The sequence below is a fragment of the Phodopus roborovskii genome, unplaced genomic scaffold (genome assembly GCF_943737965.1).
Source record: "Phodopus roborovskii unplaced genomic scaffold, PHOROB, whole genome shotgun sequence".
Classification (NCBI taxonomy): Eukaryota; Metazoa; Chordata; class Mammalia; order Rodentia; family Cricetidae; genus Phodopus; species Phodopus roborovskii.
The window spans coordinates 16112542-16130435 of NW_026126547.1; the positions used below are offsets into that span (position 1 = coordinate 16112542).

Genomic DNA, 17894 nt, shown 5'->3' on the forward strand with positions numbered 1-17894 from the left:
ACACAGCAGCTGTGGGCACTTTACACAATACTGTGGCGTGACATAGCACCGTTGACATCCAAGATACTCTCCATGGGTCTTTTGGACAATTCGGCAACAGTTTAAAAATGTACCAAATTTGGAAGCTAGAGAGATGCCTCAACAGTGGGGCTTGATGCTCCTGCAGCCTGTAACTCCGCTTCCGGGGATCTTCAGGTGCTCTCTTCTGAGCTCTGTGGGGACTGCACTCACATGCACATAACACACCACACTCGCATAATTAAAAATAAATCTTTAAAAATTTTGTGTTCAATTAATTTCAAATATAAAATTACTAGATTACTTCCAAAATAGAGAACTTGGAAAGAATATGACCTCATGTAATTCCCTTAGAAAAGCATAAGGAAATAGTTGTTTTCGAGTCTGATTTCCTTTGATCATTTGCACAATTTCTAACCTTTGTATGATTTATTACATAGTTATTGATTTATAAACAAATTTGTTTATAAAAATATATATATATCTTTAAAAACTAAAGCATTTGTATTTATTGGTATATTTAGTGGGTTCTGACCTAAACAACACACTTGGAGGAGCAAGTGAGAATTTCATGCTAGAACTCAAAAGATTTTCGCTTTTCTATCACCTTTAAGGGTCATCATTCTAAGCTACTGTATTCTGAGTGACCTTAATAACATGGGGAAGTTGATGGAAACATTTTTCTAAATACCAACCACATTAAGTTTCACCTGAAATAGAAACCAAGTGTTTCTGAGGTCCTTACCTGCCCATTTTACTAGTTAAGACCATACTGCATTCAGAAATCTACTGCGGCATAATCAAATGGAGTGAATTATATTCTAGGACTGGTAAATCCTGGTGGTTCTCACCCCCAGCCTCCTTTCTGGGGGCATGGATTACTCTGAGAAATCAATGAAAGCCAATGTCCCCTGACTAGAAAAAATGAACAAAGAACATCTTTTACACAGTTCCCAAGGGTTCTCAGATACTCATGACTCACGCTATAAATCCTATTTCAAAACCAAGGGACAGTCAGGTACAATGTTAAGGAAGGAGGTTTACCCTTACTGTCTACATGTAGGCAGCATGGCCTACACAGCAGGTTTCAGGCCAGCCATGGTTACAGAGAGACTTGGTCTACATGACCCTTTACATTTCAGTTAAGCGCTAATTAGTAAGCATTTTACTAACATTATTGAATGGTTGTCTTCAGACAAAATTAGCCTTAAACTTTAAAAATGAATTTTCCCAGTTTCACAAGGTGTTAAACCAAGTGCTTTCCTCCTCAAATGGTTAAATCCTCAAAGTTGAAGCTCCTTTGTCAGTCTCCAGAGCTAGTCACTAAATGAACATGTGTCTAGATGCTGAAGGTTATTTAGCTTTATAAAATACATTTCTAGCTATAGTTACACACTTGAAAACAGACAGCAAGCATAACATTGAATTCCAAACCTTTTTATTTGGAACCAGTCCAACAGAGACCCATTACTATGATAATGAAATGTACTAAATGCTCCCCTAGTGGATAAGACCGGAAGCTCTTTAACTTTTGAACGGATCCACCATCTCAAAACCCATCTAATCAATACCTCAACTGCCAGACAAGTTGATGAAGTCCCTCTGTGTAAACCCTGATGCTGAACCACTGACCATGATGAATGGACCGTTAACCTAAGAAAAAAACTATTATACTGTCAGGGCCAGGCTTGTTCTTTCTTGGAGTAAGAATTTAATCCCCCATCAAATAATTTTTCTAGATTCAAGGTTAAGTGTCAGTCCTTTCATAATCCTTTAATTTTGCATATTTATAGAACCAATCCCAAACATTTAAATGCAGGAACAGGTTAACTATGAACATGGCTTTGCCAAGGAAGCACCAATCCTCCTGACCTTTGATACAGAAGCTCTTCACTGTATACATTCAATATGCAGCTTGCCTTTCTGACACCTCAGGATCAGAACGGAGAGACTCTGTTCTGACAATCTCAATTTAAAGATTTAAAATTGGTGGTAAGGGTTTGCAAGTGAAAATGGACTGTTACTGACTCTATGGCTTCCCATGTGTCAGGAAAAACCATAGCCAGACTATTTCCCCTGCATTGTTCAAATGTACTGCCTCTTTCTGGACCTATGAAGAAGGTAGTATGTACCAGCATTCCTGGCAATACTTCTGAGTTCCATTTAAAATATATTAGGTATATTTAAAAAATTAAAGACAGACAGTAAAGGTTTTCAAGTTTCTCTTTGAAAAGATGATATCTTACAGTACATACAAAAATACTCTGAAAATACATACGACTTCATTTACAAAACACGGAGTCAACAGATTACAAGAATTACATGGTTGTGGATTTTTAATAAACGGAGCATGCATTCATGAAACTTAAAAAATATTAAGAAATGCACTGAAAAACGCAGTGTAAAAAAAGACAACTGATATAGTTAAATAAACTACAAAGGTCCTGAGCCAATTAATCGTTGGTAACAATGTCATTCAAAACTGCTTTGAGGTTTCATTTATTGAATTTTATATCCACTGCTTATTCTGCATGCCTAATCCATGAAGAGACTGTTGGAAGTTGTGGTGAGGGATTACCATGCTGAGTTCATTTTATACTTCAAAAATACAAGTCTGCCACACTTTATGTATCTTATCATTGATGGTAGGATGAATTCTTTCTTTGTAAAAAATACCAATTAGCTAACAACAATGTCATGAGATAGTAAGATATGTAACATTTTTACCATTCATATACTGACTTTCAGTATCCTGGTTATAGTTTGATTTTTAATAAAGATGCATTTTGAAGACCTCCACGGGAGGCAAAATACAGAGAATTTATGGTGCCCAACTCTTGTGTAGTCACTGGACTAATCCTCCCTGGGTAACTATGCAACATCTGGACAAAAGCACAAAAAATAGTTTAAATATTTATGTGCCAATCTGGAAAAAAATAATTTAAATTAACAAAATAGACATCTACACAAATGAAGGAAGCAGAAAAGATATCTCAAATTCATTAATCTTAATTAATTGAAGCCACAAAGTGGCTTCAATGCTAAAGTAAACACAAACATTTGGAAAATTACATATAAGACAAGTTTTTTTTTTTTGTTTTGTTTTTAACTTTTTCAGCTCTATACAATGATTACAACATAAGACTTTAAAAAAAAAGAGAGAAAGAAACAAAGAAAAAACAAAACAAAACAAAAAAAAAACAAAAAACAAAAACAAAAACAAAAAATAGTTCAGGGTCCAAGTGGCAAAGAACTGGTTCCCATAACAGAGAAACAAACGTCAGAAGTTAAGGCAGTAAAACCTCAAAATGCAAAGCCATAATACTGTAGGTGACATGTACTAGCGGGTGACCATCAGAGCGTATGTGGCCATCAGTGAGAGGATGCCACTCCAAGGTCATTACTGTTGCCTGTAGCTGTCATGTCATCTATGCCACTGTGTGCATATTCACCTAGGTGAAGAGGTGCCGCTATTACCGATTAAGGGTCAGCCGGATGGAGTTTTTGATGACACGGATGTTGCTTGCTGGAACTGGAGATGATGAATCTGGCAGTTCTTTACTGGGTAGTCTCTGTTGAAAGAAAGACAAAAGAGTGTGTTGGTATATAACACATGCACCCCCCACCCCCCAAATAATGGCTCATCTAATAAATCAACTCAAATTCTTGGACTTTTTTTTGAAAGCCCTACACCCTAATGTTCACAGGTGTACTCACAGCTCCATCCCCATTCATTCTAAGTACTTGTTTACTCTTGGACTTTTTGTAAACAATCAAAACACTGAGAAACAGAGGAGTAGGGAAGGTAGAAGCTGCAGCAATGTGAGGAGGACTTTGTTAACTTAGTCACCACTGAGAAATGTTTAAATGACTCCACCCTCCCTAACACTGGGCAATGACACCGAGCAACATAAAGTGCATGTTGACTAAAGAGGAGAGTCTTAGGAATGTGAAGTAAAATGAGCACTATGCAGGAAGATCTGGTGCCTCAGAGTTATGTCCCTCAATCGGTTTTTGTATTATATGATAGAAACAATATAAAACTTGTCAATAGTGAATGCAAAGGTCAGTGGCAGACCACTTGTGTGGCATCATGAGGTTCTGAGTCTAACACTCAGCACCATAACTAAGTAAATTAATTGGTAAATTCAAATATATCTAGAGAATAGGACAATGACGATTTATCTACCATAACCAAACTTCAGACATTATACTATTCTACTCACTTATCCTGGTATACCTGAAGGTTTTTTTTTTTTTTTTTTTTTTTTTTTTTTTGATACAGGTTTCTCTATGTAGCTCTGGCTTTCTAGGAAATCAGACATCTACCTACCTCTGCCTTCTGAAATATTTTAAAACATAACCATAGCATTCAATTTAGTCATATTTTAATATCCACCCCACCATCCACTGTCATATTTAGTATATATTTTGTAATGAATGCAGTCTTGTGGTGTGAATTGTGCAAGTGAAATTGCCTGTGAGGATGTGATTTTGCTTCCTAAAGTCCTGGCACAGTAGGAGTTAATGATATGGAAGCACTATCTCTAGAAGGGTGGAAAGCAGCCATCTGTTCTGTACATTCTCATGGAAGGGCTTCTCATGATCTACACAAATCTCCTTGCCAACACCTGCTCATTAGCTTTCCATGCTAACACATTTGCTCTCTAGTAACTTAAATTCTGAAAGCAGTGTATATAACAAAAGCTATCTTTGGCATTAGTTAAGAAACTCCTGTTCTAAACACAACCAATTGTTCATAAAGAAACAAAACAGACTGAAATCTAAGTAGGTCACAAGCCTTCCTATTTCTTCTTCTAGACTCTTGAAATGTCCATTCAAAATTGTACACTATATGTCATCTCCAGTTGGTCCTAGGTTTTTTTGTTGTTGTTTCATTGAGACAGGGTTTTACTCAGCAACTTTGGACAGTTTTGAACTTGAAGCAATCCTTCTGCCTCAGTCTTCTAAATACTTGGACTTAGTTTTAGATTTTAGTTTAGTTTTAGTTAGTCTTAATAACTTTGTTGTCCTTGTTTTTACCTATAGAACTATTACAAACAATCATCTATTACCTTTTTGCGTGATGTATCAATAGTTGGAATGGGCATAGATTCTCCACCAATGGCACCCTAAAAATAAAAGAATTAAAAATGCAGGTTTAAATTTTCTTACCAGTTACAACACGTATTCCTACTTAAAATAAAAACCAAAAACTGATGACTCGGAAATACTTTCTATGGTATGTTTTTAGGCTCACATTCTGATTGCCATAGAAACATATTTACCATTGGTTTTCTTTTCCTGTCCTCAGCAGTCTGGGAGTCCTTAAATGCTGACTCAAGGCGAATAAACTACAAAAATAACAACAAAAATGAGTTGCTATTGTATATCTGCAAAGACCATACCAATTAATATAAATCAGGAGGCTAATTAGTTCATTATCAAAAATGACAACAATTTAATTAATGACTTCAACTCACTACAACTAAAATTAGATTGTATTCAACTGCTACCCTTAATTTCTGCAGCTTAAGTGACCTTTTTGGTTAGATCAATTCAGATTCTAATAAAATATTTTATTACCACCTGCTGGAAGCTAAGAAGGTTCACATAACAGAAGAAAAAAAAATAGCATGATTACATCTAGTCTCCTTAACTTTTGTGTAAATCAAGAAACTTAAATCAATCAAGCAATAATCAATCAGATATCAGTAATTTGAATTCAAGATGAACAACAAATATCATTCCTGAAGGATTTGAAATACTATTTTCAAACAGTACAACTACCAATGGAAAACTTACACAGTTAAAGAAATTGTCAGCTTCTTTACTGTTTTTTTTTGTTTGTTTGGTTTTTTTTTTTTTTTTTTTTTTTTTGTTTTGTTTTGGTTTCTTTGAGACAGGGTTTCACTGTGTAGCTTTGGAACCTATCTTGGAACTTGTTCTATAGACCAAGCTGGCCTCAAACTCACATAGATCCACCTGCCTCTGCCTCCCAAGTGCTAGGATTAAAGGTGTGCTACTAGCTTTACTATTATTTTAACTTAAAAAAAAAAAAAAATAAAACAAACAAAAAAACCAAAACAATGAGTGATCACTATTAAAATCATAATTTTACCTTTTCTATGTCTTTTAACCTCTTAGAAGTCCCATCTGTAGGTGGTGAATGGGATCTTTTGGGTGTAACATTCTTACTTATATTGGACAGTCCATTTAGATGTGGTTGTCCCTGGACAGGGTTGTGGGGTGTTGTGATTCTAGGAATAACATTCCGTCCTACTACAGTAGGAATGGTGCATACAGATGGGGAGGATACAGCTTTTACTGTAGGGTCAACCTCTGAAAAGTACAAAAACAATTTTAGTAATCAAATATTTATGTAGCAGAACTGCTAGTAATAAAAGTTTAGATACCTACTTGCACCAATGACTGGAATAGATAGCCCTTGAGCTGGGGGGACACTTGGCAGCTTCTCCACAATTACAGTAGCAGGTTCAGTACTATTCCTAGTAAAAGTATAAAATTATCATTATTAATTTATTTCACTATTACTGATTTTAAAAGCTCTTACTTTTTTAACATTCAGGAATACTTCTTCCATACGCACAAAAACAGAGAAAGTCAGATAACGTGAGGTAAATCAAGAGGGAAAAAACTTGAGTAGAAAAATTGTACATTCGTCTGTACTTCACAATTCCATAAGCCTTTGATCCTGGAGCAACTCCTGCAGCACTACACACACTGTTGAGTATTCCTAATATTCCTCCACTAACAGCCTGGAGGGACAGTTTGGACACACACCTTTCTGCTTCTCCTGTGGGGCTGTCTGGGTTGGAAGACTTATTGGTAGACACTGGGGAATTAAAAGGTGTTCCACTATCAGTGTCTCTGGAGCTATCCAGACAACTGCTATCCAGAGACGATCTTTTGGACTGAAAGCCACCTGAACTCCGGCTTACATCAGAGAGACTCTGCTGAAGAGAAAGACACTGTTAGGATTTCACAAGCAAATGAGAATATTCTGAAGTACACAGAATACTCTGTTTTAGGTGAGATTTCAGACCGACTGTTTATACCCTCTTTCGCAATAGGTTTGCAGAAGGCATGAAGTTCAAATTTGGTCTCAAGCTTAGCTCTTTCAATGGAACCATACTAGAGAAATAAGACAGACCCACCTTTTTCTTTTTTTGAAGAATATCTGCAGGTAGGTAATGATGAAGTTGTTTTTTCTTTACATGAGTTGCTTCAATTTTCATCCCATCCTTTAGCATATTTATATTGTTTGCCTGCCTGTACACTGTAACAATGTTAATATGTTAAATGGGAAATTTCTTTCTGAACCACAAGCTATTTTCCTTTTTTGAAATGTATAGATCACTTATCCTCCATTAAATACACATCCTCTTGTGGAACGAACATTTCTAAAATACTTCCATTGTGTCCAGAATTGATTGGTTCTATGTATGTATCCTCTTAAAAGCTTTCTTATAATTAGCATTCATTAGCAAAATGAATACATAGCAAAATATTTTTTTTCAAATCTTGTTCTTTGCTATTTTCAAAAGGGCAATCTCTCCTTATAATTATTTGTCTAAGATAATTCTTTTTTTTCTTCTTGTGTATGTATGAGCATTTTGCCTGCATGTATGTCCATGTGCCACAGGCATGCCTGGTGCCTGCAGAGGTTACAGGACAATACTGGGTCTCCTGAGAATGGAGGTACAGACAGGAGCTGTAAGCCTCCATGTGGGTGCTAGGGAACCACCTTAGGCCCTGGGAGAGCAGCCAGCACTCTGCAGCTACCTAAGATAGTTCTTGCATCAAATATCCAAATGCAATCAAGTCCCCCTTCTGCCCCGAGACTGCTTTATTATCATAGTCCACATCAGATGGAGAAATTCCGAGGTCACAGGCCATCTACAAGTCTGTCTTCAGTGTATAGGTGGAAAAATATCTCAGAAAGCCCGGAACTCCCTGACTACATCAGAAGACGTATGGCTCTAGATTTCTATTCTAGTGCTTTTCATAATTTGTAAAATCCAGCTGTATTATCATACAAATTAAAGTATTTTGTGTCTAGCAATTAGTTTAAGTCTACTGAAGGCAGAGGCAGGAGAGTTATTTTGCACTACAAATGCTATGAAATGTGGCATATTATTCAATACTGTGGGACTTAGAGTCTATGTGTGGAAAAGAGTATTATCTCAGCTTTCTCCTTTTTTGAGATATCTGATCCTTAATTTGTATTCATAATTTCATTCTAGATAGATTCTTATGATTATCAGGAGTACTTGTTCAAATTGCAGATTCTCTGGTTCTTCAGAATGTGAGTGATTAAGTAGTTTGAAGGTGAAGTATAGGAATCTATATTACTATGATAACATGAGGGCTAGCTAAAAAGAATTTAAAAGACTCTTCTGTGTCCATGAATAGTAACAATATGAATGTGCACATTGCTCCAGATCAACACTACCTCAGTCTACAGTGGACACTCCAGAGAGACGTGGCTGGGGCTAGATAAGGAGAGCAACGTTTTTTCTATTGATCACAGAATATACTCAGCAAATTTGTGTCTACTGATGATTACTTAACATAAAAATCAATTCATTCTTATGGACTGTGATTATAAACTCTGGATGACCACACAGAAAAGTCACCTGTGAAGTGTAGTTTTATCTTAAAACAGAAAACACATTAAGATGGTACAGAATTTAAGTGACTTAGGAGTACCTAGGGAGTCTCCTCATTCCTGTCCCCTGAAAAAAATGCACTGGAATCAGCAGTGCTTTTTTAAAAAAAAAGCTACTCTTCTGCATTTATAAGTATGTCTGTCTGTCTGTCTGTCTGTCTGTCTGTCTGTCTGTCTGTCTCTCTCTTTTAAATAAATGGTAGCAGCACACTGTTGTTATTCTACAATGCCCTTATTATGTCATGGAAATTGCTTCATCATTCTTTTTTCCTTTTCCCAAATAGCAGCACTATTTCTACAATATGGGAATATGGGTTAATTTAACCAAATCGGGAATTAAAAAATATCTCCAGCTAGACTCTAAACATATGATACTGAGTTATAGCCATGGCTGAAAAGCATAGCCCCAGAATTATGAAGCCTTACCTGTATCAGTAAATGACTGTATATCATAGGTCAAGTCTATGTTAACACTTTCTGCATTTTCTACTCTCCGAAAAATTATCCCAAGGAACCACATTGATACATAATTGTTGCTATAAGGAAAGATAAAACATTTCCATTAATTTTTTCAATCAAACAAATGTGGAAAATTAAAACTTAACTTTCTATTTATCTACCTTGTTAATAGATTTTATTAAGACAGACACATTCTTAAAACTATAAACATAGCTAATGCTAAGTGCTAATGCTAATACTTAGTATTCTTAACAATACAAAGAATACTGCTTACTATTGTTTTAGAAGAAAAACAATACTGAAGTACTGAAGAATGGTTCATTAAACATATATTTAAAAGATGCTAACACTAATATGGAGCTTCTGTTAAGTTTACCAACTACTGAATGCAGCATGTACTTATGCTATAATAAAACATGGTCACTTATATTCAAAACATATATCATTCCTACATCAATGTCTGTCAAGGACAGTCTTAAAACACATCGGAAACAATGCATATGTCAAATAACATTATTTAAGAAATTTATTTAAGGACAACTTACTCTTTATGATGTTCTTTATTCCCTGGGAATGACTGGGGATTCACATGGGCAAGAGTAATAAATTCATTCCTTTCCAAATTTCCAACAAGTACACGGATTTTAGATTCTACTAATCCAACCCTGTAATAAATAACAAGATTTCTATGAAGTCATATCAAATTTGACAAACTATATTCAAGTAAACCAAGTAATACATCAACTAGCAAGCTTTGTATGTTCACTTAAAAATGCAGTCCAATTATAGTAGGGATTTTTAAAAATAACAGTTTGGATAGCAACATGGCTCAACAGATCCAAGTGCTTGCCATGTACGCCTGACAACCAGAGTTTGAGAAATGGAGGTCGACAGTGGAATGAGAGAGCCACTCCTGAAGAGTATATCCATATGTGTGCTGTGGCATAAGCAGACTCCTCTCACACACAATAATAATGATAATAATAAAAATAAACATCAAACAGGAAAATATCAAATTTCAGTGACTTTCTGCTTATGATTTAAATTTAACGCATTTCTGGCAATTAAAATACCAAGCCTTGGTATGGCTATAACAGCAATGATTTGAGCATAAAGAAAAACTTTTATTTAGTGTAGTCTTCAATCATTTCTTCTTTCATATCTTTATGTACAAACCCTAAACTACCTTTAAATAATATGAACAAGAAAAGTTAACACAGGCACATAATTTTTTAAATAAGCATACTGATTTTTACAAAATATTAGATCTTGCATTTCAAAGTCACTAAATTTAAATCAGATATTAGAAAAACATGTTTCACCATATTTTTACAACTTAATTTTCTCTCTCACTTAAGATATACGACAGCTAGCTATGTATTTATTAGTGATTATAAGTCAGAATAATTTCAAGAATACTTTTAAATATTTTCAAACACTTATGAAAGCTGATATATTGTAATTGAGTTACTGCAGTGTTGTTACCTAAATGAGAAGTAAACTTTTCTCTTTGTACCACACTGTGTATCTTTTAGGCTTTTGAACTGTATAGTTTCTGTGCAACTATTTACTTTGCCATGTAGCATAGAGTAGCATTCAACACCATATTAATGAAGAAGGATGGCTGTGTATCAAAAAGATCTCCTAACAAGTGACAGACTGAATTTATCATAAGCTATAGTTTCCTGATTCCTTATCTAAACAAATTAAATACTGCACCAAAAAAAAAAAAAAAAAAAAATTAAATTACCAGAGAAATAAAAACCCTTAAAGCTATAAGTCAGACTGGAAGAAAGTACTAGTAAATAGTCCAGTGGACCCAGGAATGAAATATTCTGAGAGCAGAGGGGAATAGATTCAGATACACTAGAAAGATACACTGCAGCTTGACCAAAACTGTTGTTTATCTATTGATAGAAGTTTAAAATTTTGACACTTGTGCCACCTCCTAAGTTAAAACAATACATAAAGTGTCTTCCCTTTGAAATCTTGAGGGGAACAGTAATAGTATGCTGCAGCTGGGCATCAGGGACACCATGATTCTTCAAAATGTCACTGCATTCTGATTCTGAAAAATATCAAGTAGAATCTACATCACAGCCCTCTATCAGTGCTGATGCTCAACCTGACATTTTTTTTTTTTTTTTTTTTTTTTTTTTTGGTTTTCTGAGTCAGGGTTTGTCTCTGTAACTTTTTGGAGTTTATCCTGGCACTTGCTCTGTAGGCCAGATTGGCCTCGAAATTGACTTCTTAATCCCTGATGCTTCATCATGGATATGAGCCACCAATAAAACATACTAATTATGAAAGCCGTGTAACTACTGTTATATCATCAGACAGTGGGTAAGAGAACTTGAAACAAAGTCTTACCATTCTAGATGATTTTCTTCTGTTGATGCACTGGCAGTCAATACTATATAATGCCTATAAAAGATTTGCAGTAGGAATCAGGGAGAAAAAAAAAAGCCAGGAACATTGTATCTATTTTTCTTTCTTTTTCCCAATGTACAAAACAATACATGTACAGAGTTTCTGAAAGTTACAGTATACCCTGCTTTCAAAAAACTATATGCCCCACAATTAAAAATTGACTCATTTAAAAACACCACTGATGCTGAACTAGCTACTACTAGGATGAGGATGCTCTTGACCATTTAGGATTTCTATTCGCTGATTTTCTACTCTGCTTGAGAATCCTAAGTCTGTCATCTGTCATAATTAGCTTTCTACATTTAAGTTCCTATTGGACACATGCTGGTTCACACACATAAAATTCTACCACTTGTGAGGATGAGGCAGGAGAGTCACCATTAAGTTCTAGGACAACCTGGGTTACACAGTAAGCAAGTTCCAGGCTAGTCTGGAATACAGAGTGAGGCTCTGTCTCAAAAAACAAAATGAGGGTTTTAGAAAGTAAAGGCACTTGTCACCAGGCATGCTGACTTGCATTAGATCCCTAAGGCTAAAGCAGATCTAACTCCTGTGATGCTGTCCTCTGTCTTCCATATGAGTACTATGGCATGCACACCCAGCCATAAACAACTAGTCTCTTTCAAAATAAAAAATGTAAAACAAAAAAACCCCAACAAAAACTGACAAAAAGTTGTCATTTTTCCTAGATATACATATATAAAAATTGCAAAAGTTTAAATACCTGTATTTTTGAAAGAAATTTGGTGGCTCTAATAGTTTGGACCAATCTGATTTCCCTTGAAGAATTTCATCTGTAACTGCAAGACCTAAACAAAAACAAAGAGTTTTTAGAAACTAAGTCTAATTTTGAAAAATGACCAGCTCTTACATCATTCTACCCAAAACATCTAACCCAACAAATGACTTAGCAATGTAAACACAGTACATCATACTAGACTGGTTCAAATTCTGGCCTTAATATTATATATTTTGGAAAGCATTTAAGTTTTACAAATTATAGAATTCTAATTGCTAATCAACTGCACCAGTGTAGAATAAAATTGTCAACCAAAAACTTGAGAATATGTAAGGGAAAATAGGGCCAAACATGTTTACCTTGTTTAAATTCTTCTACCATTACCGTTCGAGTAGATGTAGACACATTATAGGTAGAATTCTGTTGTGGGTAAGCAGGGGTAATTATGGGCATAAGATGATATCTATCTGATGGATTTACCTGTAAAATCAGAAGCGTAATAATCATTTATTTCCCTAATTAAGTAGTCCTCACTTCATTTCCCCCAAAGTCTGAAGAATATGAAATATATATTTAATACTAAAATCCCTCAATTCAAGGAAGTGTATTTCTCCCCTGAACTGCATTTCTTTCTGAAGACAGATACATTTATTTGTCAAAACTCTGCAGAAATTAATTTTTCCTCATCAAATGATGCATCTTATAAGCAAGTCTTTCAGAATTATGGAAATATAATATCACAACTACAGAGACATTATCTTCCATTATATAGGAAATGAGTGCCTTCTCTTATTAAATTGGAATTTAAAAATTAAAATGGAAGCTATGAGAATTATAAATTTGCTTTAAACTGTACTACAAGTATTATTTTTATATTTTAATACTTTATTGTAAGTAACTATTTATGACGCATTTTTTTTTTTTACAATGGGTTATAGTACTGTTTTTGATAAATCCATTTATCTGGTCATATATGGGCAATTTTTAATGACAATTTCTATCAACAATAGAAATTCAAACTACCTGCATCAAAATACACAGTAAAGGGAAGAAAAGAGCTATTGCTGCATAAGAAAGGTGTGTAGGAAGAAGAGGAATAATCTTTAGTGAGATTATGATCTAGAGAAAGCCCCTTCTCCATAGTAAATTCTCATACCCGAGGATCCCAGACAGGCAAATTCAAGTTGCTTTCTTCTGGTTGCTTCAACAGCACAGGATTTGGCCATTCCCTAGCATGAATAAAGTAAATTCACAAAGATTCTCACTTTGTCAATTTTCACATGGCAAATTACAGAGTACAAGAGGAAGAACAGCAACATCCTTTGTTAGATGCATTTGTATCTCAATGTGTCCCTTCCTTCTCATCTGCTTTCACAGATTTGATTCTAATGATATAACAGCAATACATAACACTTGCTGAAAATACTAGCACATGAATGCGCATGTGATCATCTCCATTTTACCATGCCAGCTTAATGTACAAAGCCAAAATTAATGGGGCTGTTACAGTCTTAAGTCTCACATTCACAAACTCTCAAATGCTGCCTCACTGAGTTATTTAAAAGGGAGTCAGGTTATGAGCACTGATTGCTCATCTAGAGGACCCAGGCTCAATTGCAAGCATCCACATGGAAGGCTCACAATTGTGTGTAACTCCTGTTCCAGGGGATCTGATGCCCTCTTCTAACCTCTACAGACACCAGGCACATAAATGGTAAACAGACATACATGCCGGCAAAACATACATCCACATACATAAAATGAAATAAAAAAAAAAGGGGGAGGGGGGGAGGAGACAAAATTAGGTGTGGTAGTACCTATCTGTGAACTCATTACTTGGAAAGTTGAGGCAAGAGGAATACAAGTTGTATATAAGCCTGGGCTACAAAGTGAAACACTTTTTCCAAAACACTGGTAGGGGTAGGGAGACAAAAATTATGTCATTTATGATAACATGGATGGTATTGGAGGTCATTATATTAACTGAAATAGACAAGGCACAGAAAATTCTTCAGGATCTCCCTCACATGAAGAATCTAAAAATGTTGATCTCATAGACGATAAAGTTAGAATAGTAGTTAGCAGAGACTAGGAAAGCAGGATAGAGAAGAGGATAGGAAAATGTCAATGGATATTAAATTAGAGATATTAGTGTTCTGTTGCAACATAGGGTGATTACAAGTAATGTTACTTGTACTATGAACTTCAATAAGCTAAAAGACTGTTTACCACAGAGAAATGATAAAGGTTTGAGGAGGCACACATGCTAACCTTGATCTGATTATATGATGTACATTACCAATCAAAATATCATGGGTACCTCATAAGCACATACAATTTTTATATTTCAATTAGAAAAAGAGAAGATTATCATTTGGATGTCTCACTGTCTCATTTTATACATTTTAAAGCTTTTACTGAATGCAAAACAAAATATATATGCATAGGTTTGTTTTTCTTGAAACAGGGTTTCTCTCTATAGTTAGGACTGGAACAAACTATGGAGCCCACTGTCCTCAAACTCATGGCAATATTCCTGCTTAAGGTTCTCAACTGCTAGATTATAGCTATGAACCACTATGTCTCACTACAGTTCTTTAAACTTTTTTTTTTTTTTTTATACACATAGTCATACGAGGTAACAATTAGTTAAAATATATACTTACCATTTGGAAAAAACTAAAAAAAATTTGTGAACTAAAGTTGAAGCCGCTGCATTTGGATACAATTGGCAAGTTCTGGCAACTAACATTGCCCAGGAAACCCCACCAAGGAATCCCAGCATGTTGGAATAAATACCACGACCTATGAAAACAAACACTTGTTAATCATTATTCAAATCTACTATATGTGAAATACAACTGCATAACTTCATTCATAAGACTGAATACAGAATTGAAATAAGCAGAACATCACGCTAGGCTCAGAGTCAGTTAAGAAACCACTAGTTTCTACTTCTAGCTCTTTTGCTTTGTCCCCTAATGTACAATAACCTCAATTCCCTGTTTTAGTGTCAACTGTCCTGATTGATAATGCTACTGAAATCATTCCTAAATTCCCCACCTCTCATTTAGAAATACCTGGAGTTAAGGAGAGAAACAAACAGAAGGAAAGACACCTGGAGGTAAGTAGGCAACAAAGAACATTTCACTAGTAGGTATTATAAGCATGGATAGTATTTTAAAACCAAGCATAAAGTTGGAAACAAACTTCAGTTTCACAAAATCTGGATACCTCTCCATTGTGAACAATATACCAATGATATTAGACTCACTTGTGAAATGATGCTTTTATAGAAATTTATGGGAAACTATTGCCATACCATTAAACCTAATATGCCCTTATTACACACTGTGTCATTTTATATCCCATATAGAGAGGTAAAAAATCCTATAAGGTATCTGTTTAGACATGTTAAATATAAAAACTTTGTGTGTAAAAATTGACAAAATACAGTGTTTAGTTTATAAGGAGAGACAAAATGGTCATGTTGTGCTTTTAATACAAATTACATTACCCTGACTGTTCAAGGCCACAGGTAAATACCACTTGCTTTAAGCACAATTCACATACCATAAGACTGATTCATTCAAACTATTCAATTCAGCATCTTTTAGTGAATTCACAGCTGTGCAACCACCATAATCACTTCTAGAACATGTTCTTTGTCTCCAAAAGAAACCTTTAACAGCCATAACCCTTTTCTCTGAATCTGAAGACCTACGAAACCACGCATCTACCCTCTGTCTTTTATAAATCTGTCCTCACTTTGGACATTTTTATATAAATCAAAGCATGCATATGTTGTCTTTTGGGTAACTTCTATCACACTCAACAAAGTGGTATTAACAATCATATGCTATATCTTCTTACCAGTACCACATTCCTTTTTATTGCAAAATAATATTTGACAGTGTGGATATACCATGTATATATGGTATGTATACATATTCATCAGTGCATCAATATGTGACTGCATTTATTCTGGTTATTAGGAATGACAATACTATATATGTACAAGATTTTTATATGGATACTATCTTGACTTCTTTTGGAAATTATTTAATTTTAAAGTCAATGAAATAAAATAAATTTAAAAATTGAATTCCTTAGTTGGGACATTTCAAGCGTTTACTAGCCACAAAGTTAATTGGATCTGATAATGCCACATAAAACATTTTCCACAGTCAAAGTTCTACAGAGAGATTTGCAGACAATGTGAAACCTTGTGTCTAAAGTATAGCACTGCTTCAGTGTATCCATGAACCAAACAATGGTATCAGTCAAGAATGTGCCTCATACATGATGCGGGCTTTAACATTATAATGGGAATTAAAAATGTATAGCTGAAGATGTAAGAGAAGAGGAAACACCAGAAAAAGAAGAAGCATCAACAAGATTCACAGTGACATTGGGCTGAAATGAGGCTGGCTTCTAACCCTGTGCTCCGTGAACACCCTCAGTATTCCAATGGGAACAGTGATAGGAGCCTGCATGCCTGCATGTATTTGAGTTATTAACAAATTTTTGCTGGCCTTGAATATGTTACCCTCCAACCTCGGCCTCCTGAACACTGGAATTACTGGCATGTGCAACCATGCCCAATTTATGCTTGTGTTATTACAAAAGAATAAAAAGCTTTAAAAAATTAAGTTTACAGAGAAAGAAATTATAATAAGCTAAGGTTAATTTATTATTGAAGAAAAACTTTTATATATCAGTGAGACTATAAAGTGTACAGTATCCATAAAGTCTATAATAGTGGATATTAATATCCTGGGCATTGACAATCACTTACTTCTCGCTCACAGAACCAACTCTGGGTTCAGCAATTTTCATTTACCGTATGTGTCTAACACAGATCGTTTTTTGCTCCGTACCTGTGTTTAGGTGTCTTCTACATGAAAGTACTTACCACTGTATTACAAAGGCCTACATTATTCATATAGTTAAAAGGCAATTTAGGCTTTAGGAACGATAGCTTTCTAGAGCCCAAGTTAACAGTAGGCTATACCAAGTAGCTTTGTGTGAGAACATTCTATTTTGGGTGCATGGCCACAAAATTAGCCAACAATTCAGACCATTGTCATCATTCTTTTTCTTTTAAAAATCATGTGTATTTGTTTATGTGGTATAAATGAGCACCTGTGTACAGGTACATGCACATGCAGGTCATAGGAGGCCTTTGAGTGTCCTGTTCTATCTCTCCTTGCCTGATTCCCTTGAACTTTGTTTCAACCTGAAGCTAGGGTAACAGTCAGTAAGCCTCAGAGATCTTCCGGTTTCTAGCCCTACAGTGCTGAGGTTATAGTTAAATGCACACACAGCTATGCCTTGCCTTTTGCACATGTGTTAAGAGATTCAAATTCAGCCCATGCAGCAAGTGCTCCTATCTACTGAGCCATTTCTTCTGCCACCATGCATCACTATTCTTAAGCAGTATCTGAATACAGTTACAAATAATATAGAATGACCTATGTCAGATCAGAACTAAGCATAGGTCCTTTTATGTCTCTCTCTGTCTCTCTCTCTCTCACACACACACACAAACACACA

At 35.2% G+C, this 17894-nt stretch overlaps 1 protein-coding gene across 6 annotated transcripts in view; it reads right to left on the reverse strand.

Moving 5' to 3' along the window:
• Positions 1 to 519: 519 nt before the first annotated feature.
• The window catches only part of Papolg (poly(A) polymerase gamma), a 31073-nt gene continuing 13698 nt past the window's right edge, over positions 520 to 17894 (reverse strand). For 3 of the 6 annotated variants that reach the window (XM_051200507.1, XM_051200509.1, XM_051200510.1), the window contains exons 9-23: positions 15005 to 15143; positions 13495 to 13567; positions 12698 to 12818; positions 12324 to 12408; positions 11540 to 11593; positions 9715 to 9834; positions 9137 to 9246; positions 7197 to 7318; positions 6823 to 6995; positions 6439 to 6527; positions 6140 to 6360; positions 5307 to 5372; positions 5094 to 5150; positions 3496 to 3590; positions 520 to 1671 (exon numbers count right to left, since the gene is read on the reverse strand). In XM_051200507.1, the coding sequence (XP_051056464.1) occupies positions 1407 to 1671; positions 3496 to 3590; positions 5094 to 5150; positions 5307 to 5372; positions 6140 to 6360; positions 6439 to 6527; positions 6823 to 6995; positions 7197 to 7318; positions 9137 to 9246; positions 9715 to 9834; positions 11540 to 11593; positions 12324 to 12408; positions 12698 to 12818; positions 13495 to 13567; positions 15005 to 15143 (1790 nt within the window). In that variant the 3' untranslated portion in view covers positions 520 to 1406. Of the gene's footprint in view, positions 1672 to 2223; positions 3591 to 5093; positions 5151 to 5306; positions 5373 to 6139; positions 6361 to 6438; positions 6528 to 6822; positions 6996 to 7196; positions 7319 to 9136; positions 9247 to 9714; positions 9835 to 11539; positions 11594 to 12323; positions 12409 to 12697; positions 12819 to 13494; positions 13568 to 15004; positions 15144 to 17894 lie in introns of those variants that run through there. The other 3 variants (XM_051200508.1, XM_051200511.1, XM_051200512.1) reach the window with 3 other exon arrangements.